Here is a 24,260-nt window from a genome sequence, read left to right as displayed (position 1 = left end):
TGTATATGTGTATATGTGTACCAGGACTGGGGCTTGGACTTAGGGCCTCTCCATTTTGCTTGCCTTTTTTGCTCAAGGCTGGCCTCTAACATAAAAGCTCTACTTTTGGCTTTTTGCTGATTAATTAGAGGTATGAGTTTAATGGACTTTTCTGTGTGGGCTGGTTTTGAACTGTGATCTTCAGATCTCAGACTCTTGAGTAGCTAGCTTTACAGGTATGAACCACTAGTGCCTACCCTAATTAGAATTTATTTTTCTTTTCATAATTGGATGGGAGATGTGCCAGCACTTGGGAAAACAAGTGCAAGTATTGGTGAAATCCTCATAGGAAAGTCACAGTGAACATATATCAGTCTGATATCAGATATGAGTGTTTTGAGTCTCAAGAAAGACTGAGATAAATTGCCATAGTTGTACATTAGGGTCCAGATAGCAAATACATAACTATAATTGTTGCTGGTAATTTACAGGTACACCTGTGAGAAATATTCTGGAGACAGATGGGATGAGAGGTAGAAGGAACCCTTCCATTGAATGAGATGCTTGGTGAGGGATGGAAGAATGACATGATATTGTGACCCTAGACTTACCATTTTCTTTTCTTCCTGCTTCTCTGCACAGGTGCAATGCCATACTTACACGGGGTACTGCTGGTGTGTCACCCCAGATGGAAAGCCCATCAGTGGCTCTTCTGTGCAGAATAAAACTCCTGTATGTTCAGGTACCGTAGAGAGGGGCGGGGAGGATGTGACAAGGTTGGAGAGAGACCTCTTGGTTGTTCTCTGCATCTTATGGGGGAACCTTTGGAAGGTTAGGTGGTAGTTTTGGGTTCTTTTCCAGGTCAGGGGGATTCTAATCTACCGCATTTCCTCAGTAATCAGCTGGGTGAAGAGAGTCTATATGTGTCTACAAGTGTACATTAAAACATTTTTTACAGGTTACATTTTTGGTTCAAGACTCCTTTCCTAAGCATTGAAACTCTTAGAGTTAGGATGGGATACCATTTTTTAGCTTGTATGATGACTGATAGATTTAGAGATGACATGGGACTTTAGCCTCAAAGGTGTAGCAGTCGATTAGTAATGTCTCTCATGGGCACAGGATAGGCGTCTCTGTGCCATAGATTTGTTACCCCTGAATAATGTAATGGAAAACTTTTTCATAATAGCGATTCTTAAACCTAGCTGATTATCAGAAGTGTCTTGAGAGCTAAAAGCCAGATGTCAAAACTCTTCCTTGTATATTCTGTCAGTTGATCTGCAGTAAGACCTGAAGTCCTTATTTCTATGGGGTTTTTCAGGTAGTTCTGATGATTAGATAAATTAGCTAATCTGTAGCACAAAGGAAATCTTATCTATTTTCAACTTTATCAGTAAAAAGGAGCGTTGCTATTTGGTCAGTTTTAAGGGATTGAGGATTATGGATTTACGTAAACCCCACACCTCTATTTATTAGTAAGGGATTCATGAGCCACTCCTCTGAATTCACTCTGTAGCTCAGCCCTTATTCCAAAAAGCCCATCTCATCCATCCAGGGCTTCACAGTTATCCACATTGGTGTTTGGCAGGCTTTATTCATTTACTTTTTTTAAGTACAAAGTATACAACACTATGTTAAAACCTATGGAAAATAATCAAAGGCCCAAAGTCTTAGTGAAGTCTTACTTCTTTTTTTCTACTGGCCCATCTATATCCAGGGAAAAGTAAGTAGAAAGAGCAATAAGAATGTATGTTAGGAAACCAAAATTTACAGACCAAAAGGAAAGTTTACTTTATTTGTGGACTACATGGAAACTGGAAACCTTAATTGGGGTTGGAGTGGGGAAGGACAGGAATTAGCCCTCCTTGTAAGTGACCTGGAAAGTTTCATTTAAAACAAACAAATGAAGCTGGAAATAAGCGACACAGGGTAATATAGTGCATTGCTCACAAAACTAGTAGATAGAGTAAGGCTATTATATGTATCTGAAAAATACTGATTCTCTCTTTTCTTTTGGTGGGACCTCCACAGATGGCTTTCTGTAGGTGATTAGTTTTGCCCTACATGTGTGAAGTTGGGATTCATGGAAAAAGACAGGTGACATGGAGTCAGATCTGGAGGATGGGTACATACGGCATCCAAGTACATACAGGACAAATGTTTGGCCCAAAACACATGCTCCCCACTCTTTGAGGAAGGGGCTGTGTGCTGAAAATTGTTTCCATGCCTCAGACTATTTTGGCCCATTCAGTACAATTGGGCCAACAATTTTCTCCTTAATGCAGATGGAAAATTGCTGATTTCCTGCCCTAACCAGCAAGGGATGTCAATCAATGTATTTCTAGTATGAAGGGGTTTCTTTTCAGTTGGCCCTGCTGACAGGATATGGGTTAGAACATGGAGTTGGTGAGAAGTGGGGGACTCAGGAGGCCTGGAGCTAAGGAGCAGATATTGGAATGCTCAGCAGGGGAACTAATTGTATGTGGAATATTGTAAAAGCTTAGTCAAGACCATTGCCAGGGAACCTGGAAATCATAGTTCATCTCAAAACAGTGCTGGGATATCAGTGACATTGATGTTAAACAAACCCCAACTCGACATGTACGTATGTACCAACTGTGTATATAATAGCCCTGGATGTGTATACAATACTTATATACATGGCCATATGCTCACCATGTCAGGCTTTGCCAACTCTTTGAAAAAAGCCAACCACAGTGCATTCTGAATGGCTGTGTTTCTGTTTCCCTTCTCACCCAAGGTTCAGTCACCGACAAGCCCTTGAGCCAGGGTAACTCAGGACGGAAAGGTGAGTGGAGTTTTATGCTTTATCCAAATGTTTGTTTCTACAGCTAGTCCATGCAGGGGCTCTTACACGAGATACAAAGAGCTCCACAGAAAAGTCATCTCCAATCTCCATCCTTCTTCCCTCCCAGAAGCATTGGAGGTGAGTAAGGTTCCCAGGGTAGTGGCCATCAAGATCTTAGAATGTCCAAGGGAGGAGAGAGAAGTGTGTATGATCTCTGAGAATCCAAGCTCCCTGGGGATTCAGTAGGTCTATTCCAGAGGATGATGCAGGTGGGACACCCATCTCTGCTCTTGGCTCTTTTGTTTGGTCAGTTTTTATTTGAGTGCCCCCCGCCACCTCCATGGAGTCTCCTTAATAATATGCTCCAGTGCATCTAGAATCTCCTCACCAAGGCCAGGCTGGCTTCATGGATGTACAGCGTGTGAAACTGTTTTCCTCATATTTGGAATCACATTGCTTTGAGGCTGAGCAGGCGCAGAGATCTGAGCATCTACCACCAGCCCTGATATCCAGTCACATGTGGGTGGGCTTCCATAGCCCATGTTAGGTTTTTTAAACTCTCCTCTATCCAGAACAACACCAAATACCAAACTAAAAACCACTATAGTTAGTCAAGAGCCAGAAACTGTGTACAAGAGGGTAAAGCTTTTTGTTTTAGTACCTTTAATGCCAATTTTCTTCCTTTTTTTGTGTTATGTGTGTGCTAGTCCCAGGGCTTGAACTCAGGGCCTAGGTATTGCCCATTAGCTTTTTTTTTTGCTCAAAGCTGACACTTTGCCATTTAAGCCACAGCTTCACTTCTGGCTTTTTACTAGTTAATTAGAGAGAAGAGTCTCTTGGACTTTCCTGGACTGGCTTTGAGCCGCAATTCTCAGATCAGCACCCTGAGTAAAGGCACCTAAGTTAGGTGCATTTTGTACAAAGGGGCCCACACCTTCCTTTTATATATGGTGCCCCACAAGTTGTATAACTGGTATTCCTTCCAGTGCTGCTCAAAGGGCCAACAATAGGTACATGGGATTTGCTACCCACCATTTCCAGTGTGGCCCGAGGTTGACAGACAACTGGTGGTGGCATGGAAGTCCGGTATCCATCGCATTGCATGTTCAGGCACTGGAGAGCTACTATCTCAGGCTGAGTCTGCAGCTTTCTACCTGTACTTTAAGTTGGAATTGCTGAAGATGAACATGAAGGCCACAGGCTTGTCCTTCACAGGCAGTTACAGGGAGACAAGGTACGCTGGGCTTGTATCATGGGGATAGGAAGAAAAGGAAAAGCTATCCATTCTGAGTGCAGGAATTAAGACTCTGGAGAACCTCTTGTCCTGAAATGCATGTGCTCCAAGAAGGCGTGAAGGTGGGATCCTGCCACCCCTGAGAAACATGGACCCAAAGACCAGGTAGGCAGCTGTTCTTCCTCTTGTAGGATGCATGTGAAGGTGAAAGAAAGACCTTTTCCATACCTTTCCCAGAGCAGGAGAAGACCTGCTGGTGGGTGAGCTAGAACCTAGAACAACACTAGGTAGCAAATTGAAAACCACCCTGAAAGCCAGGCACTGATGGCTCACGCCTATAATCTTAGTTACTCAGGAAGCTGAGATCTGAGGATCACAGTTTAAAGCTAGCCCAGGCAGAAGTCCATGAGACTTAGCTCTAATAAAACTAATCAGAAAAAGCTAGACGTGGTACCATGGCTCAAGTGGTAGAGTGCTAGCCTTGAGCACAAAGAGGCTCAGGTGCCCATGCCCTGAGTTCAAGTACCAGGACCAGCAAAAACAAAACAACCCCCCCCCCAAAAAACCCACCGTGAAGTGAGGTAAGCCAAGATCAGAGACAAGACACATGTTTTCTCTCATCTGTGAAAACTCAATCTAAAATACCCTGGGGCATGATAAATTATACAGGACTCTAGATACTCCCATGCAGTGAGACCAAAGGAGGATACCCTTAGGGGAGGGACACAAAGACTCGGTGTCTAAGTGCTTCCAATCATATAAAATACTATAGCTAGAAACGAACTCAAAGCAATGGAAAAGAAAACAAAACAGCGACAACAAAATGACAAGTTGAGAGAAATGATGTAAGTGGCCCGGTGGCTCCCACCCCTCTGGGACCGTGGAGAAGGCTCAGGAAAGTATCTGCAAAGGCTAGCAGTGGATGTGTGTCTGTAGGCATTGGAAGCAGGAGCTGCCTTCAGTTTTGATTACAGCAGCATATTTTCCCCAATTATTTTTTAAAATGGTCATTATAAAGGTGATGCACAGAGGGGTCACCATTTCATAAGTCAGGAAACGAGTGCATTTCTTTTTGGATAATGTCACCCCTCACTTCCCTCTCTTTCAGTTTTTCCCTCCCACCACCACCCACAAGGTTTTTTTTTTTCTCTTCATTTAAGTCCATTTTATTGCGTACCATAATAAACAGGATTTATAAGTTCTGATGCTATCTCCCTCTTGTTCTTTGCTACATTAAAAAAATTAATTTTATTGTCAAAGTGATCTACAGAGGGGTTACAGTTACATAAGTAAGGTAGTGAGTACATTTGTTGTTGAACTTGTTATCCCCTCCCTCATTTTTCTCCCACTTTCCCTCCCCCCAGACCCCCCCAATTTGTACAGGTCATTATAGTTCATTTTCAACATAGTGTTTACTGAGTACCACTTAACAGCTGAAATCTGAAGGAGCAGTGCCTTTGTTTCTGAGCATGAAGTCCTGTTTAATGACAAGGGAAAAAAAATCAGCAATCATGTAAAATGACTGCCCAGATTTTCCTCACCCCAAGCCAGAGACTCTTTATCTCCTATGAACCACCAAAAAATGGGAAGTAGAGGTGGGGCTCATGTGGCGGACGACCAGCCTTGAGCAAAAAGCCTCAGGGACAACGCCTAGGCTCTGAGTTTGAGCCCCAGTACCAGCACAAAAGAGAGAGAAAGAGAGGGATGAGGGGATGATGCTGATAAAGCACATACACCAAGAAAGGCCATTCGGGATCTTAACCTAGAAAAGCACTTTCTAGGTTGCTGTGGCTTCAGACTCTATGGATAACAATGAGAGGTCGGCCTGTGGGTGCCCTGTGTTCTCACTGAACTGGAAGAGAGGCAGGTGGGCACTGGATGACACAGTAGACAACAGTGAACACTTCATGTCCTCTCTTAGTTCTGAGGTCAGCCACTAGATCCAAAAGAAGACAGAGGAGCCATGCCTGTGGGGGGTGATGCAGGGACTGGGATAAAACTTGAAATCTCCTATGGAAGGGAAAAGTTGCTGTCAGCCCCCCAGCTCTTTGCTTTCCTGTCTCCCCTTCTTCCCGCCCCCCCCTTCCACAACTTCTTTCCTTTTGTGCAGTTCTATAAGGGTACAAAGGTCAGTACATGGCCTGGAGTGGAAGATGCTAGGGCTTGCTCTCCCTTGAAGAACTTTTCCTGGCTACTTCCCCCCTTCTGTCTGGAGGAACAAATGAGGGATTGAATCTTCTTCTCTTTGTCTGCCCTGGTCAGGCAGGGAAGAGCAGCAGGTTCAGGCCATCTGTAGGAAGGGCCACCTGAAGCCACACCTGTCCAGGAAGCTGGAGTTGAATGGGGACAGGGTGTGAGGGGGCATTTGTAATATCCTGTGTCGACCTGCCTGCTGAGGTTCCACTTTCAGCTGCACTTAAGAAAGGAATGTGCTCGGCAGGGCAGCAGGTGGGAAGACACAAAGGCCCCTTGTCTGAGCTTGTGCCCACACGTGGCTTCCCCCCAGAAGGCACCTCCCCAGAGACCTGCCACAAAGCATTGTTGGCCTGGTCCCCTGGGCAGTGTGAGGGGTATGGCCGAAAAGGAGGTGAGGCAAGAGGTTTGCAAGGGGGGAGGGTGCAAAGGCACAGAGGACACCCAGCCTCCTCCTTCCTGACCATCTTGCCTTTTTGAATATGCCGCACTGATGGGGCTGGGAAGGATCGGTTCTCTCTGCCTGACTCGGATGAAAAGATGCATTGTGTGGTCCCAGAGTCTGGTTGCCAGCCAGGAATCAGTCCTCTAAAAAGGAGGAGAGGAGAAATGCAAAAAGCCAGGGGAGAAGGCCCTGAGAGATAGCGGGAGGAAGGAGGGAGTGAGGGAGGCCAGGCTGTAGCAGGTCATAGCTGCTCGAGACCTGGGTTTCTGTGGTTCCTGGGTCCACAGGTGTGGGGCCCCTGAGGGAAGAAGTAGGGGAGGAGGGGCCTACTGCTATCTTCCCCAGATGTATGTGTTTGGGGAGGGGAGGAGGGTCAGAACTTCAGACTATTTACTTAATCCCTTGGAATGTCTTTTCCTCGCTCCGTTCTTTGGGCCCCTTGTGTTTAACGGACTTCTTTATAGGCACATGTGTGGTAATTAACACGTGCCATGTAGGTCCTGCGCCATGTGTGTGAGTTTCAAATATCCATTGATCCTGGGCAATCTCATCCTGGCCACCCCTCCCCTTCTCTGGCCATAGCCCTTGAAGAAAGATGGAAAGGAGGGGGGTGTCAGGGTGGGGGTACACACGTGCATGCACATGTGTATTACTGATGGCACTGAGAAATATCTAAAGACAGGAAGAGGGCCCCAGGCAGCAACTTTTGTTGTGAACCTCTGCCACTAAAACAGCTGAGGGCTGCAGGAGTTGATAGATGGAGACTAATTTGGGGTTTGCACTGCAGCAGTCCTAATGAAAGTAGCTGGGTAATGGACTGTGTTTAGAGGTTATTGACTTGGCATCTTCATTTGGCTGTGCTAAGGCCTGAGGATTTTCTTGAGCTGCTTCTTTCTGGGGTCTTGAGTCTAAGGAGTATAGCTGAGCTTCCTGGATAACTATGCTATAGTATGTGCGTGTGTGTGTGTGTATGTACACGTACACGTACACACACACACACACACACACACACACTCTCCCCAGACCTCTATTGGTTCTCATCTGGCTTCCAGGCTGAAGGTAGGCCTGCCCTTCATGGCTTCCCATCCTATTAGGGGCTGGCGGTTGTGGTGGTAAAAAGTAATAAATGCCAGAACATAGGAGCTTACTTGTGAGATTATTATTTTATCTCCCTCCCTCCCTTCCTTCCTTTTTTTCCTTTCTTTTTTCCTTCCTTCCTTCCTTCCTTCCTTCCTTCCTTCCTTCCTTCCTTCCTTCCTTCCTTCCTTCCTTCCTTTCCTTTCCTTTCCTTTCCTTTCCTCTCTCTTTCTCTTTCTCTCTCTTCTCTTTTCACTTTCTCTCTCTTTCCTTCCTTCCTTCCTTCCTTCCTTCCTTCCTTCCTTCCTTCCTTCCTTCCTCCCTCCCTCCCTCCTTCCCTCCCTCCCTCCTCCCCCTCTCTCTTTCTTTCTTTCTTGTATGCTGGTACTGGGACTTAAACTCAAGGCTGGGCATTGTCCCTTAGCTTTTTTGCTCAAGGCTAATAATGCTCTACCACTCAAACCACAGCTCTGTTTTTGGCTTTTTGCAAGTTAATTGGAGATAAGAGTCTCACCGACTTTCCTGCCTAGGCTGGCTTTGAACCATAATCCTCAGATGTCAGCCTCTGGAACAGCTAAGATTATAGGCACAAGCCACCTGCACCACACATGAGATGGTTTCTAGCATCTCTGGGAGCTCCTTCCGAGTACCCAGCATTAGAGGCCCCACAGGCTGATGCTGTGATAAACAGCAAGTGAAGTTTGCAGGTTATTAGAGGGCTTTCTGCAAATTTCCTTGTTTTCCTGCAAGATGTCTGAGTTTTTGTTGTTTAAGGAAAGTGAGAGAAAAATAAAAACATGAATGTACTGTACTTAAAAATTTCCTGCATAGACTGTATTTGTTAAACCAGTCTTGGAGAAATGCAAAACTTTTAATTGGCAGAGAGGTTAACCCCCCTCCCCCGTCTTACTGGCTACTCCATAATATATGCCCCAAGTAAAGTATGACTCACATTCATTCCCCCCACAGTCCCTGTCTGTGTCTATTTTTAGTGTCTTACTGAGCCTGGTTTGCAGATTGGTGCCAACTTGGAACCCTTGTCTCTCTAGGGATGCCAGGGTGATGGACCACAGGCATTCTAGGTGAAGGAGACTGGGTGGTCTCCATCTAGCCTTGGCCTCATGGAAATTTAGTACACCTGATGGAGATGGGCCTCAGTGTCCTGAGCTGGACTGAGAGGTGTGCCAGGCTGGCTGTCCACACAAGGAATGTTACTCCTGCTCACATGGCTTTAACTTGAATGGAGATGGGCAACCAATGGCCTCTGCTCATGGTATTTTTCCCTCATGAAAAAGCATTGCTTTGGTATTATCCTGCTGAAACAGAAGTGTGCTTGGACAGCTCCAAGCCCCTAGGAGGCAGCTCCCTTGGCAAGCTATGTGCATGTTGCTGTTGTGTTCTGGTATCTGAGCTACCTTAACCTTGCCAGCTCTATCCATTGATCAGGTTAGCTAAGATCAGTTTCAGAAGATCTGCGCTTGGGTGTACATGAATGTTCATACATGAATCATGTGTCTCTGCTTCCCACAGTTACCTGTTTCTCCAGCTCTGCTCCCTGCCCCACATTTAAACCAGTATTCCAGATCTCTAACAGTTGGCATGTGAAGAGCACTAGACTAAAAACCTGAGTCCCTGCCATATTCTCACCTCCAAGGACTGGAGTGGAAATGGGATTTGAGTATCTGGTGAAAGGCCTCTTAACTATAGAGTTGAGTGCCAGGTGGTATTAGTAACCATTGGTATTGTATACTTATTTTTAAACTGAATACACATTATTCAGAACTTAGTGAGAACCATGCTTTTCACAGTCACTGAGGTTCTAGTGATGAGTAAAACTCTCTGCGCATCTCATGGAGCCCACACTGAATGGTTCTCAGCCTTTCATGGTGGACATAGTCTTCAGATCAATGCGAACTGCCCAGAAAGCAACAGTCTTCTGAGTGGTCCAAAGTTGACCCCTCTGCAGGGAGGGAAGGCAAGTAACCCTTCCAAATAGCCCCCGGGTAGCTGCTGTCACTAGAACTTCTAAGGAAAGACCCTGGGAGGGGGTCCTGGGAGGAGTGTCACGTACTTCCATGTTCTGGCTGTTACCTTCATGGATCACCTGAAGTCTTAGCTGAGAGGGTTCAGAGCCTGCCAGGTCTATGAGATTAGGTTTGTTCCTGCATTGTTCCTTGCCTGAGTTCAGCTCCAGGTGTGGCCCAGCAACTTGGCAATAGCCAGGATGTGGGCACCTGGGTGGACAGGACTTGGAGCCATCACTGATCCCTGATCCCTTGCTCTGAGAGTCATATGGCTCCTGAGGTGACTGGCTGAGGAATTGTTACTCTCTGGTCCTGTTGCCCAGTTCCAAATTCCTATGGGCAGGCAAGGAACTAGATCAGCTAAAACATATTTTTTAAAAGAAAAAGTAGATCATTTTTTTTTGTTTGATTTGAAGATGTCTAAAGCTGCAGAAATCAGGACTGTGGTGTTGGTAGGAAAGACACACAAAAGTCAATGGAAGATAGAGCGCCCAGAGGAAGGCCCATACTAGGACAACCCACCAATATTTGTCAATGGTACAAAAGCAGCCCCTCGAAGGCATGCTGCCAGACATCCATAGACGTTCAGATAAAGAACAGAAATCAAAATAAACTCTAGCCCCTTAACCTAAACTATATGCATATAGGAATTCAAGGCCTGGTATTGGTGGCTCACATTTGAATCCTAGCTACCCAAGGAGGCTGAGATCTGAGGATCATGGTTCAAAGCCATTCTGGGAAGATAAAACCAAGAGACTCTTATTTCCTATTAATCAGCAAAAAGCCCAAAGTGAAAGTGTGACTCAAATGGTAGAGTGCTAGTCTTTAGTGAAAAAGCTAAGCAAGAGCTCTGGACCCTGAGTTCAAGCTCCAGAACTGGCAAAAAGAAAAAGGAAAACAAAAGCAATTCAAATGAGTCATAGACTTAAATGTAGAATGTACAACTCTTAAAAGAGAATGTGACAAATTTTTACCAAAGACATGAATCAAAAATGTGTGTATGTATATATGTATACATGTATTTGTATATGTATATAAATTATATATATAATAAGTTATATATAATTTATATAAATTTTACATATGCATGTATACATATTTATACACACATGTCATATATATTTATATACAAGTACAAATTTTGGACTTAAATTTTGGCCTACAAAATAGTCTGTGACTAGAATAAAAAAGATCTATAGACTACTCAGAGAAAATGTTTAAAAACACATATCTGAATGCTGGGTGCTGGTGGCTCACACTTGTAATCTTAGCTGCTCGGGAGGCTGAGATCTGAGGATTTCAGTTCAAAGCCAGCTAGCCATGGAAGTTCCATGAAACTCCTATCTCCAATTAACCACCAGAAAACTGGAAGTGGTGCTGTGGCTCAAAGTGGTAGAACACTTGCCTTGGGCAAAAGAGCTCAGGGACAGTGCCCAAGTCTTGAGTTCAAGCCTCATGACTGACAAAAAAACAAACAACACGTATCTGATATCAGACTTGTATTTTGAATAAAGAACTCTCAAAACTCAAGTGGTAAAAACAAAAACTTGTTTAATTAAAAAATGGACAGATTATATCAGTTTGTATTTCCCTGAAGCAGGTATTCACAGGGTAGTTAAGCACACACAGAGGTTTACCATTATCAGCCAAAAAAGGGCAAACGAACACTGTAGAGAGAGATCACTAGTAGCTAAAAAAAAAAAAAAAATTCCTGTTCGTTTCTAAATTCTGATGAGGCTGCAGAGAAAATGGACTCCTCACATGTTGCTGGCCAGGATGCAAAAGAGCCCTGCCAACTGGAACATAATCTGGAAGTTTTTTTTTCAATAAGAATATACTTAACGCTAATCCAACAAGTCTTTATGAACATTTACTTTAGAGGAAAAATAAAAATGTACACATGAATTGAATAGCAATTTTGCCTATAATACCCATGTCAAAACAATCCAAACATTCTCTAGTAGGTTAAGCAAACTGTGGTACATCCATGTCATGGGCAAATACTCAGTGAAGAAAAGGAATACATTTCTGATACAGGCAACAGCTTGTAGGGCTTTCAAGGGAATTGTGTAACATAAAAAAAATATTGATCAAGCTGGGAAGGTGGCTCAGTGGTAGAGCGCTTGCCTTGCATGCCTGAGGCCCTGGGTTCGATTCCTCAGCATCACATAAGCAAAATGAAAAAAGCTGGAAGTGGCGCTATGGCTCAAGTGGTAGAGCACTAGTCTTGAGCTGAAGAGCTGAGGGACAGTGCCCAGGCCCAGAGTTCAGACCCCCACGACCGGACCCAAAAAAAAAATATTGATCAAATACTGCATTATTCCATTTATACAACATTCTAGAGAGGAGAAGATCATGGAGACAGAGCACAAGTGAGTGGCTGCCAGGCTGAAGGTCAGGGAGGATGAAGAACAGGACCACATAGAAGTAGCAGCTGTGGTCAAATGGTTCTGTATGGATTGTGGTGATGTCACACATCTACATATAGATGAATGGCAGAGAGCAGCACACACAGAAATGAGTGTCTGGAAGTTGTTGAATATTGTCTGAATATTGTTCATGGATGTGACCAATATTTGTTTCCCGAGTTTGATTTTATAATATGTTACCTACATAATTATGGTTGCCCTTCGGTATCCATCCATAGGGGATGGTTTCCAGAATAGCCTCTTCCCAATGCATACCATATTTATATAAACTTACTTCTAGTCTGTTTCCAAGTCTTTGTCAGGAGGCATGTGGTCTCAGGAAATATGAGGTTGGTTGATACTCTATTTCCCCCCTGATATGAGTTGGGCCAAGTTTGAGAGGAACTTCTGGAACAGGTAGAGTTGTCTCCTAACAATTCCCCAAATAAGTCCTTCTGACTTTTCCACACTGGGCCCCGAGTCACAAGCTGAGATTGCAGTGGCATAAATGTGGTCCATTCATTCATATCCACTTTCTTGCACTTCTACTAGGCTGAAATGTATCTCAGTGTCTGTTTAAAAGATGGACACTGGCAGAATATGAGGGAGAGGGTCACCAGTAGTGGATGTGGTTTGGGCTCAGGAATTGAAGAGAACTTGGGCTTGTTGGGGGACCTTCCAAACTCAGGATGTTCGTAGAGGCTTTCCTTCCTCCCTTCCTTCCTTTCTTTCTTTCTTTCTTTCTCTCTCTCTCCCCCCCTTTTCCTCTCTCCCCCCTCTCCCTCTCTCCCTCTTCCTCTCTCCCTTCCTTCCTTCATTTCCTTCCTTCCTTCCTTCCTTCCCTCCTTCCTTCCTTCCTTCCTTTCTTCCTTCTTTTTTCTCTTTATTTTTCTCTCATTCCCCAATACTCCTCCTTCTCGGGAAATCCCAAGAGATGCCATTAATACAGATTTCTCCTCTGGCCCCCTTTGACACACTTGCTTTTGAAGGACCTGGAAGAGAAAGCTCTTTGTATGTGGTCAGAATAAACTCATTGTACACCCAGACAATTAACTCCTCAATGGGCTTGCCAGCCCCCTGGAAGGGCCAGCCCTGCTTCCCTTGGACCTCTTGGGCTCTATTCAGTCCCTTAAGCACACCAATGTTTGGGGGGTTTTGTTTTGTTTTGTTTGTTATTCTGAAAAGTCTTTCCTTGAGAATAGTCAGAGAGCGGATCAACATTGTCCCCCAGCCCCGCATTTATCTCCCCTCGCCAGCAAATGTCAATCAGGAATCAAAAAGCCAAACAGAGGAGGCTTTGAACGGTGTCATCAGGGGTCGAAGTGACTTCCAGCTGTCTGTGCGTGGGCCAGGCCTTCTCGCAGGGCGAGGAATTGTGCTGTCATACAAACCCCTCGTCTGTATAGGCTCTCAGAGCCCATGTGAGGGCTGCACCTGCAAGGACAAGGCATGGGTGGGGGCTGGGGAACTGGGAAGGCCAGAGCTCTGCATCTGGGCAGTTTCCAATGCTGCTCCCTGCCTCTGGGGCCTTGAACACATCACTCACTTGCACTGACACTGCATTCTCTTTTTATCTGCCTGATTACTTCCTTTTTCCTTGCTGGTGGTACTAATAGATGAGGGAGAGCCACCTGCATGAGAGGAAGCATTGCAAAATATGGAAATGCTGTTATTATTGTTGATCATGACTTCATCCTCTGAGAAATTCTCTCAGGTTTGCCTTCTTAATGTATTTAATATTTCCAAATTATTTTTTTTCTCCCTCCTGGAAAAAAAGTGATAATCTTTGAATTAGCTTTTTGTTTTTTTCAGTGTTCTATATTTTTCCCCTTTTAATATTTGGCTATGAGAGAGTCTTACTATTTCAGATCCAAGAAAAGTACTACACATCAGATCTCAAACCATGATGTATTCATGTTATATTTATTTAACTCAAGGCCTCACACTTGCTAGTCTGGCATGATACTGCTGAGCCATGCTTACAGCCTTGTTTCTTCCCTTCTCCCACCACACTGGTTAATTTTAGTATAGGGTCTCCCTTTCTGCTTAGCGTATGCCTGACCCACAATCATCTACTGCAGGCTTGCTTGCTGGAATTATTGGCTCACTAAGTCATCCCATGGAGATGGGAGTCTCAGGACATTTCTGTCCAGGATGGCCTGGTCCTATGATCCTACTCTCTGCCTCTCTTTGTAGCTTGGGATGACAGATATGTGTCACTACAACTTTTTATGGGTTGAGAAGGCATCTCAAAAACTTTTCTGCCTGTTTTAACCTCAAACTGCAATCCTCCCATTCTTAGCCTTCCAAGTATCAGATTTATTTTTCTTTAAAATGTATGGAACAGGGCTGGGAAGGTGGCTCAGTGGTAGAGTGCTTGCCTTGCATATATGAGGCCCTCGGTTTGATTCCTCAGCACCACATAAGCAGAAAAAAAAAATGTATGGAACACTCTTACTCCCAAGTTAAGGATTGCTTAAATCATCTAGTTGCTGCCACCTATTGATCTATCTCTGATGACTTTGGCACTTCCTCCCTTTTTGTATTAAGAATTTATTGAAGCATAACAAAACGTTTCACCCAATGTGAATGTACAGTCCAATGAAATTTAGTTACAGAGCTGTAAAGCCATCAAGAGAGACCATTTCCATTGCCCCAAAAGGAAACTTTGAGCCTATGATGGTAATGGCCCACTGCTGCCTTCAGCCCTAGAGTCTCTTCTTTCTTTGTGGATTTACCTTTATTAGTAATATATATAATTACATATAAATGTAATTATACAATATTTATATCTGCTTCTTTCATTTATCATAATGTTTTTGAAGTTCTTTATCTACACTGCCACAGACGTTACATTGCTGAGTAGTATCTTACTGTTATTTGGGCATACCACAATTTATTCACAGGTTGAGAGACATTTTGGATCATTTCAAATTTGAGGCTCTAGTTAACAATGTTGCTATTTGTGTATATTTGTGAATATATGTCATTACATTTTTATTAATCTCTGATGGATTCCTAGGAGCAGAATTTGAGGGTTGAGTGCTAAGTTTATGCTTAGTTTTTTTTTTAAAGAAATTGCCCAAATTCTATCTGTCCAATTGTGCATTCCCTACTAGCAAGGAACAAGGGTTCCAGTTTCTCCACATCTTTGCCAACACTTGGTATTATCTATCATTTTTACTATAGCCATTCTAGTGTGAGCTTAATGGTATCTCATTGTAGTTATAATTTGTACTTTCCTAAAAGATATTGATCATCTTTTCACGTATTTATTTCCCATCTGGGGTGAATTATCTGTTACAATACTTTTGCCTATTTTATATACTTCTTTGTCATCTTATTGAATTGTAAAGTTTATCTCCTTTTAAACCCTTGATAAGATTTTAATTTTGTAAGTCTAATGTTAAACATGCACAGATGAATAAGATGGTAGCATTCACGGGATCACATAGTTCCTGGAAAGTTTTCTTAAATTTGTTGTTAGTATAAAGGTTATACTCAGAGGGGTTATAGTTATATAAGTTGGATAAATTGTACCTTTCTTTTTTGGGGGGGGGTCCGGTCATGGGGCCTGAACTCTGGGCCTGGATGCTGTCCCTCAGCTCTTCAGCTCAAGGCTAGCGCTCTACCACTTGAGCCACAGCGCCACTTCCAGCTTTTTTCTTTTTTGCTTATGTGGTGCTGAGGAATCGAACCCAGGACCTCATGCATGCAAGGCAAGCGCTTTACCACTGAGCCACCTTCCCAGCCCTGTACCTTTCTTTTTGGACAATGTCACCCCTTCCCTTGCTCTCTCCCAGTTTTTCCTGGAAAGGGTTTTACACTTACATGGCATCCTGAGTCCTGGTAGGCAGGCATCCTTCACTTTTAGAAGAAGATATTGTTGCCCAAATATGCAAAATAAGGGGTTCAGGTTAATCAATTCCTTGTCCCTTGGGACCAGGAGGTCAGGGGTACTGGTAGAAACCTGCCTAGGGCCTATGGCAGGGCCTGGTGCTATTCCAAGGTGTGCCTGGAAACAGAATTGCTGTGGAACTTGGAGCCAAGCCTTGGACATATGTTTGGTAGTAGAGTTGTGCTTCTTTGCTGTGTCAGAAGCCAGGTGCCCGGGTATCCGGAGATGATGGTTAGAAGGTCCTGTTGGCTTTGGCTTGGCTTCTTGGCCTTTGGGCATGCTGGATTTCATAGGTGGCTGCTGGCAGCAGGACACTTTGTCTTTTCTCGCTTCATAAATATTTCCATCTAGGGCCTTCCCTGTGGCAGAGCAGCTGTATCTCTTCACCCTTGGTGACCCTGCCCTGCAGGACTCATTCCTGCATCTGGCTTCACACTCTGTAGGCTTCTGTGCCTGTGTCTGTAAGCCATGGCAGCTTTCCACCTGCAGAAGTGTGCATCTTCCCTGGGAATCCTTCCTGACTTCTTTGGGCATAGACATCTGCTGATGGCCAGACCAGATGGGCAGTCCCAGGCTCTCATCTGGATGACAGGAGAGGGGAACAGAATGTTTTCAGTTATCTTTCTCCAGACAGAGATAATAGTTATTATACTATGAAAGGATTTAAGTGTCTCCTGAATATTAAAACATTGCACAAGCCACTTTACATTTGAGTTCTCACCATCCTCTCTCAGAATATTTTGATCTCTCCCTTTCCCTTTGTTAACTCGTAAGACTCCTGTGAGAAGTATTTACACTGTGAGCTCTGCTTCCCGCCCAAAGCAACTAAATGAGCATTGCAGCTGCCAAAAGACTCCACTCGATGGCTTGTTGAATTCAATGGAACGAGGTGTTAATAGAGTCAGGGGAAGTGATGCTAGTTTAAAAAATGACATTGTGTAGCTCTTTTCTGCATTTATTTTTCCTCTGTGACTTCCAGATCAAGCTCTTTCAGTTTGACATCAAAAGACACCTATTTGGGATCCAATTTAGGACAATCCAGTAATCAGTGCAGTACCTTCTCTCTTCTTGCTACCTCTCATTCCTTGGGATGATTGTCAGGGTTTGGGGTTGCTCTGGCCCCTATGAGACTTGGGTCTCAGTGTCAGCTCTTGACAACAATCAGGTCAGGTGTCACACAGTTGTCAAGTTGTGGGTTTCAGCCTTCAGGAAAGGTGTGGTTCTTAAGATTCCATTGGTCAGCTTGGCAGTGGGAGCTCCTGCCTGTAATCCCATCTACCTAAGAGCCTCAGATCTGAGGATCTTGGTTCAAAGCTAGACCCAGCAGACAAATCTGTGAGACTCTTATCTTCAGTGAACCAGAAAAAAGAAAACAAACCAAAACAAACAAACAAGTGGAGGTGTGGCTCAAATATCAAAAGTCCAGTCTTGAGTGAAAAAACTGAGGGAAAACATGAGGCCCGGGGTTCAAGCCCCAGTACCAACATAAATAAACAAATAAATAAGGAAGTAAATAGGATAGATTCCAAGGGTAGAGATCACAGTTCTATTCTGTGTCCCTCTTCTAATAAGATACAGGGAAGTGAGCCGAGGATACTGGGATAGAATGAATGAGTTGTTAATGGTGGGCTGACTAGTTAATGCCCAGAGAACATAGTGCTCTGTTGTAAATGATGTCTGGGGGTCTTGGGAGAGAAGGAATGGTGTAATCATCAAACCTTGTGAAAAAGTAGTGCTCAGCCTTTCTCCTCCCACTGAGGGAGAAAACAAAGCGAAATCTCTAAATCATGTCTTCTGCAAATGGGTGAAGATACCTGCTCTCAAGCTTCACCAAGGAAGTGAAATTGTTTCTTGGGAGGTTATAAGTGTGGAAACATATCGTTTTACTTATAAACCACAAATATCTATATTTAGCACATGAACAGATATATTAATCTCATTAAAATTTTACAACAGGGATTGGAGGCATGACTCAGTTGGTAGAGCACCAGCATCAGGTACTGTGTTTGAGTCCTAGTCTCAGACCTAAAAAAAAAAAAAAAGAACAGAAAAGAAAAGGAAAGGACATTTTATTATGGAGGTGATTAGGAAAATAATTGGTTAAAAATATGCCTAAATGGGTGTTGATGAAAAAAAGACAGAAAGTGCTAAAGAGTTGGGGCATTGATGGAAGTAAGTCAGAATCCTGGGAGGTAACAAACAGAACTGGTCCTAATTCTTGACTGCAGAGGTTCTGCAGAAGGAGCTGCCAACACCACTGGAATGATAAGCATTAGGACTTTCCACAGGGAACTCCCCACTCCTGTCTTTGAAATTAGAACTTTGAAAGCCACACTGGGGTAGTTTCTGTGATTTCCCATATCATCTGCCATTTGATTTGCCATACCTCCAGTTGGAAATTGGTGTGCATGCTGCTTCTCTGTTAAAAATGGTCTCTTTGGCTGGGCGCTGGTGGCTCATGCCTGTAGTCCTAGCCTCAGGAAGCTGAGATCTGAGGATCAAGGTTCAAAGTCAGCCTGGATAGGAAAGACCATGGGACTCTTCTCTCCAATAATCTACCTAACCCGCCCCCTGAAAATTCTGGAAGTGGAGCTATGACTCTGAGTTTGAGCCCCAGGATGGACACTTAAAAAATAAACAAAACTATTTTTAAAAATGATTTCTTTAATGTGCTGGAGAAAGTATTCTTTTCTTCCTTCTTGTCCCTTTTAAGTGAGAAGGAGAAACAGCTAGGATTTTGGAAAGGAATAGCACTCAAGTCTCTTATTTTTCTTAAGCTTTTTAATCAGGGCCACTAGAGAAAGATTCTGAGCAATGTGCTGGTGGTTGGCACCTATAATCCTAACTACTGAAGAGGTTGAGATCTGAGGGTGGAGGTTTGAAGCCAGCCTGGATAGGAAAGTCTGTGAGACTCTTATCTCCAATTAATGACCAAAAAAACCTGCCAGTGGAGCTATGGCTCAAGCGGTAGAGCATCAGACTTGAGCGAAACACAAGAATGAGACCCTGAGTTCAAGCCCCAGTATTAGCACCAAAAAAAAAAAATCTGAGCCAGTATTTTTCAGAAGAGGATAGGACCAATTCTGGGGACATCTGGTTTTGATGTCTTAAGGACTGCCAGTATTATTCTAGCATACCTGGCCAAAGCTCCAGGCTGCTGAGGAGGAGGCCCCTCCTCATTCTGCATAGGCATAGGGAGGAACACAGCTGGCAGCGACATCTGGGTTTCCTCAGATTCATGAGAAAGGGCCCTCTGTCACCATGGGACTAGCATGTGCTAGTGCCCTGGGATGGTGTGCACACACCTGGATTCCTGGATTTGGTTTACTCTTTATATCTCTCTGATTTTCTCTTCTTCCTCCTCTTCCTCCTCCTCCTCCTTCTCCTCTGCTGCTGCTGCTACTACTGCTGCTGCTTCCACTTCTGCTTCTGCTTCCACTTCTGCTTCCCTTTCTGCTTCCTTAGTCTTTTTGTCTTTTCTTCGTTGGTCTCTTCATTGGGACCGGGCCATGTACAAATCCCAACCATTCAACAGTGCTGGAGAGTAGATAGTATTTACCTCAATAATGGTAGTCTCTTTTCGCTTCTTTCTAACCCTCAATTCAGATGATGGTTCCAAGCCGACACCCACGATGGAGACCCAGCCCATGTTTGATGGAGATGGTAAGTCTGAACTACTTCCAGTTCTCCTTCCAGCCATTTTCAGATTGGGGAAAAGGCCTTACCTTTAAATGGTTGCTTCAGCTTCATTACCATTATTTTCTACTTTAATTTCAATCTTTTTTCCAGTGTAAGCTGAATTGTTTTAACCTTTTAAAAAATACGAATCCTCCAAGGAGTTCATATTGCTACACTCCCATTGGCACAATGCACCTTCCTACTGGTACATGCTCCACTTCTGGAATGGTCTTCTGCTCTCCTCAGGCTTCCTGTTTCCTGTTGTCCAACAACCACACAGAGCCTGGTCAGACCCTCTGAGCTGCCAAGACCAGGGAATCATGGTCTGAAAAGCCAAAAGGCTAGCAAAGCCAGCAGTTCCCCTTCTGTACCTGAATTAGCACTTTCAAATGTCTGCCTTGTGCCTTACATGGGGCACGGTCCCTAGGGGATGAGAGGAAGAGTCTATGAATACCAACTTTTACTCTCAAGACAGTGGCAACCCTAGAGAGCTTTGCAGACTAAATTCTATGGTCTCCATTTTCATTTATGGGAGATAGGGGTTACAGTGATTAGGGAAGAGCATCTGTAGAGAGGTGGGTCTTGAACTAGATATTGCAAAGGAAGGGGTATTCTAGTCAGTAAAGGGGTGGGGGGAAACTGGTCTAAACTAGGAAGGAGAGTGATGGGGATGGGACACAGAGAAGGAAGTGACTGGTTAGTGGGGCTGGTCTGGCTGGGGTTGTACAGACTTGGAGAAGGAGGAATTCTAGTGCAGGTGAAAGAGTACTCATGATAGAATAGAGAGGGGTGTCCCTGGAGGTAAGATAGAAGACTTGGGTGCTGAGGTCTGGCCTTCATTCAAGATGCTGCTACTCAGGGCCTCTAATTTTCAGGGACTTTCCTGACAACTGCAGATTGCCCTGAGCAAGAACAGGCAGCTTGACAAAGTGAGTTCCAGGAAGCCTGACGAGGTTCAGTGTCTAGGGCAATGTGAAGCAAACACGAAACAGTAGATGAGTGTATCCAGGCCTGGATCATGAGATATAGGACAGAGAGATAAAAGGAAAGAACACCACTGGTTGACCTCACTGCTAAAGATGTTCCTAGAATAGGCTCATCTTTGGGAAGGACTGAAAGGTAAAAAATCCTTTGCCATTGGTTCAGTTAGTGGAGCATGGGCGAGTCTGTGACTAAAAATTCAGATGTCTTCATGATTCACAAAGGTCCTTGGTTATTGGAAAATGTGGATCCTGGAATGCTAGGGAGGAAATGGAGATCATAGCATCTTTGGAGACCTGCCCAGAATCTTCACTGAAGGCCTGTCACTTTACAGTATTTTCAGGGCCACTAAAGAACACCAAACCTGCTGTCCGTGGGGTAACCAGGTCACCCCAAGGATAATCAGGTCCTGAGAGCTTGGCGGGACCCTCGAGCACTCAGTAAAAGCACTCAGCCTGAAACTTCTCAAGGAAACTGTGAGAAGGGGTTAGAGCATGTGTTAGATCCAGTCCTTTCTTGCCCATGTGGAGCAGAGACTCAGCAAGCTGAGTCTGCTGTGGTTCAACTGTTTCCTCTGAAATGGTCTCTGTGGTTGGTTTGGCGTTTGCTTGTTGATTTACCCCCTTTAAATCTTCTTCCCGGGAAGCAGCTGAGAGGGACTTGGCTTGGCCTGTGTTCCTCACCTCCTGGGATAATATTTTTATTCCTGGATGGAGTGGCTCAGGGCCTCGGGACTCTGACTACTCTGCCTCCCACTACAGGATGCCCTGGCTGGCTCTTGTGAGCCTGTGGGGAGAAGAGCTTCCGTTGTGAGGGATGGAGAGAATGCTGGCCCTGGGACTAGGTGGCTATGTTATGAGGGTGGTATCGATGAAGCCCTATACCTCAGACTTTTTTTTTAAAAAGCTTATTAAAAGTCTCTTACACTCTATGACATATGTTTCTCTTTTCCCAGATCTTCTTTCTTGAATTTCTCTCTCTCTCTCTTTTTTCTAGAAATCACAGCTCCTACCCTGTGGATTAAGCATTTGGTAATCAAAGATTCCAAGCTGAACAACACCAATGTAAGAAATTCAGGTAAATAATCTTCCTTGGATTATATAAACCTAAACAGCTCCAGGACCCCGTTCCCCCATGTTGCTTTATGACTACCTATTATGGTATTTTTTTTTTAAAGAACAAGGTCTTTCTCATGTGACCCAGAACAGCCTTGAACGTGAAATATTGCTGAATTCACCCTCCTAAGGGCTGGGATTACAGGTTATGCTACCAAGCCTGGCTTTATTTTGTGGCTTTTAAATCTTGTTGGTCTTTCATTTCTACAGCTATAAAACAAGGAGTTTGAATAAGTTCATCTCTTTCAACTTTAATTTTCTTCAGTTATTCTCTCAGGTAGTTGAACCTTGTAGCTAAAATAGTATGTTGGCTGTATGTTTTAACATTCTGATCTACGAGTTCTATATGCTATGTGGACGAGTTTGAAAGAAGAATGGCTGGATGTAAGAAGTTGAACTTTAAGTCTGGAGAGGCCTCCTTTGGTATGTTTCTATGGTTCTAAACACTATGTGCAGTCATCTCTTTTCTGATATGATCTTTTGGGGATTTTTGTGAGTGGTCAGGTTTTGGTATGATTTAACTCTGAAGGAAGCTGACAGTTTCTGAAGGGTGATCAGATTTGTAGAATTTATTTGTAGAGTTTATTTACCATTGGCAAAGACCAAAAGCAATCAAGTTCATTTACCATAAATAAAGACTAAGTTTCATTCACAGGAAATGTATTAACAAACCAAATCTGTATCTCTTACAGAGAAGATCCTTCTTTCAGCTTCAGTATTTCTCTGTTGTGAGAAATATTACTTTGTATAATTTGTGTCTGGTGGTTGAATTTAGCTGTCATGCTATATGCCAGCTCTGTCCTACAGGGGGCAGTGTGGGAGCTAAAGTGCAGGGTCTGGGGCAAGAGGTGAATCCAATAGGAACTTGTGGATTTTATCTGTGACTTGACTGGTCTTCATGTGCCTGACTCTGTTGGGTACAAGATGAGTGTGGAAAGGTAAGATAGATGGAGACAGTGTGAACTCCTTTAGACCAGAGTCTGTGACAGAATAATATGGTGGTGAAAGCACAAGCATGTGAATCAGCAAGATCTAGGTTCACATTCTGGATCCAACATTTAGTGAGTGATTCTATTAACTCCAATAATCCCTGCAGGGCCTCAGTTCTTATCTGTAGATGGAATTATGATCTATCCTTCAAATGACAGTAGTTAAAAGTTTACTAAACTGATGTTCTGAATGGTACTTGACTGAAGCCTGGCTGAGTGACAGATAGTAAGTGTATGATAAGTTGTATGTGCATCTATTGTAATCATCATTGTTAGTAAGAACAACATAGATCTTAATGATTGTGCTTATTGTGAGAATTCTTCAACTTAGAAAGACTGTCTGATTGGCACATCAAGCAAAGGTATCCTCACACAGGCTTCTTCTAAAGATTTCCCTCTTCTCCTCATTACTAATTATGCAAATAGGATAAGCTTACCTAAGAGATGTAGGTTTGATGCCTGTAGTACCACATGCTGGAAATGACAGTTGCAAATGATCTTCTCTGTCCCTGAGATCCTGCAAGGCCCCAGAGAGAGGATTAATTCTCATTCTGTGACCAAGTGGGGGACAGGAGGCTGAATGCTCTGAATGCATTACCTTTTGCTGGAAACACTCACTTGGCATTTAGCAATTGTTTTCAGGAATTTCTTTTCCATCTACTTAGATTATAGTGTCTGCAAGGGCAAGGGCTTAAATGTCTTTTACTATCTATTATAGAATATAGCTCAATGGATTCCTTTGCTTCAAGGATGGTAGAAAATCAGACTAACACTGTCATAGTAGCTCATCTTGTCAAATCCTGAAGAACTTTACATTTGTTATCTTAACCAAGCCTCTTTTACCATAATCCTATGAGATAACTATCATTTCTGCCACCATCTTATACAAGAGATAAAGGCAGAAAGAGAGAAGAAGTGACATGAGTTGGGTCATAGCTTGTAAGTAGTTGGACTAGAGAAAGCTAGTCATTTGTGGGAATCAAATACCTGTCTTCTTAAGCCGCATTCTCTGAGTAGATGAATTGGTGATACCAAGTTCTGTTTCCCTTCCCTACTCTGCTTATGTCGCTTCCTATTGGATGAGTATAGGGTCATGCTGAGAGATGGTTCCCAGGTAGATGCAACCACTTCCTTTTTGGAGTGACCTAGCCATCTTTATTGTTTTTCCTCAGAGTCTCAGGTATGTCTGTTTTCACATAGGTCAGGACAGTGGCCAAAGAACGGAGAGTTCCCTGGGAATAACTGAGACCAAAAATAATTATGAAATATCAATCCTAGTAATCTTCATCATGGTCACCTGGCCATAATGATTAAGTGCCTGCCAACCTTTTTTATGTAATTATAGATAGAAGACACCGTTTCACAAAGGGCATGTAGCAGGTATTTTGGCAAATGAAGTTGTATTGGAATATAGGCACACTCATTTTATC

The 24,260-nt window shown here is 43.6% G+C and overlaps 1 protein-coding gene across 1 annotated transcript in view; it reads left to right on the top strand.

The window, feature by feature from the left end:
* Smoc1 (SPARC related modular calcium binding 1) overlaps nucleotides 1-24,260 on the top strand; it is a 163,160-nt gene that overhangs the window by 103,963 nt on the left and 34,937 nt on the right. The window contains exons 4-7 of the mRNA XM_013013655.1: nucleotides 622-721; nucleotides 2,741-2,788; nucleotides 19,674-19,730; nucleotides 21,723-21,803. Coding sequence (XP_012869109.1) covers nucleotides 622-721; nucleotides 2,741-2,788; nucleotides 19,674-19,730; nucleotides 21,723-21,803 — 286 coding nt within the window. The remainder of the gene's footprint in view (nucleotides 1-621; nucleotides 722-2,740; nucleotides 2,789-19,673; nucleotides 19,731-21,722; nucleotides 21,804-24,260) is intronic.

This window comes from Dipodomys ordii, unplaced genomic scaffold (assembly GCF_000151885.1).
Source record: "Dipodomys ordii isolate 6190 unplaced genomic scaffold, Dord_2.0 Scaffold2, whole genome shotgun sequence".
Classification (NCBI taxonomy): Eukaryota; Metazoa; Chordata; class Mammalia; order Rodentia; family Heteromyidae; genus Dipodomys; species Dipodomys ordii.
This window is presented reverse-complemented; position numbering and strand designations above follow the sequence as displayed.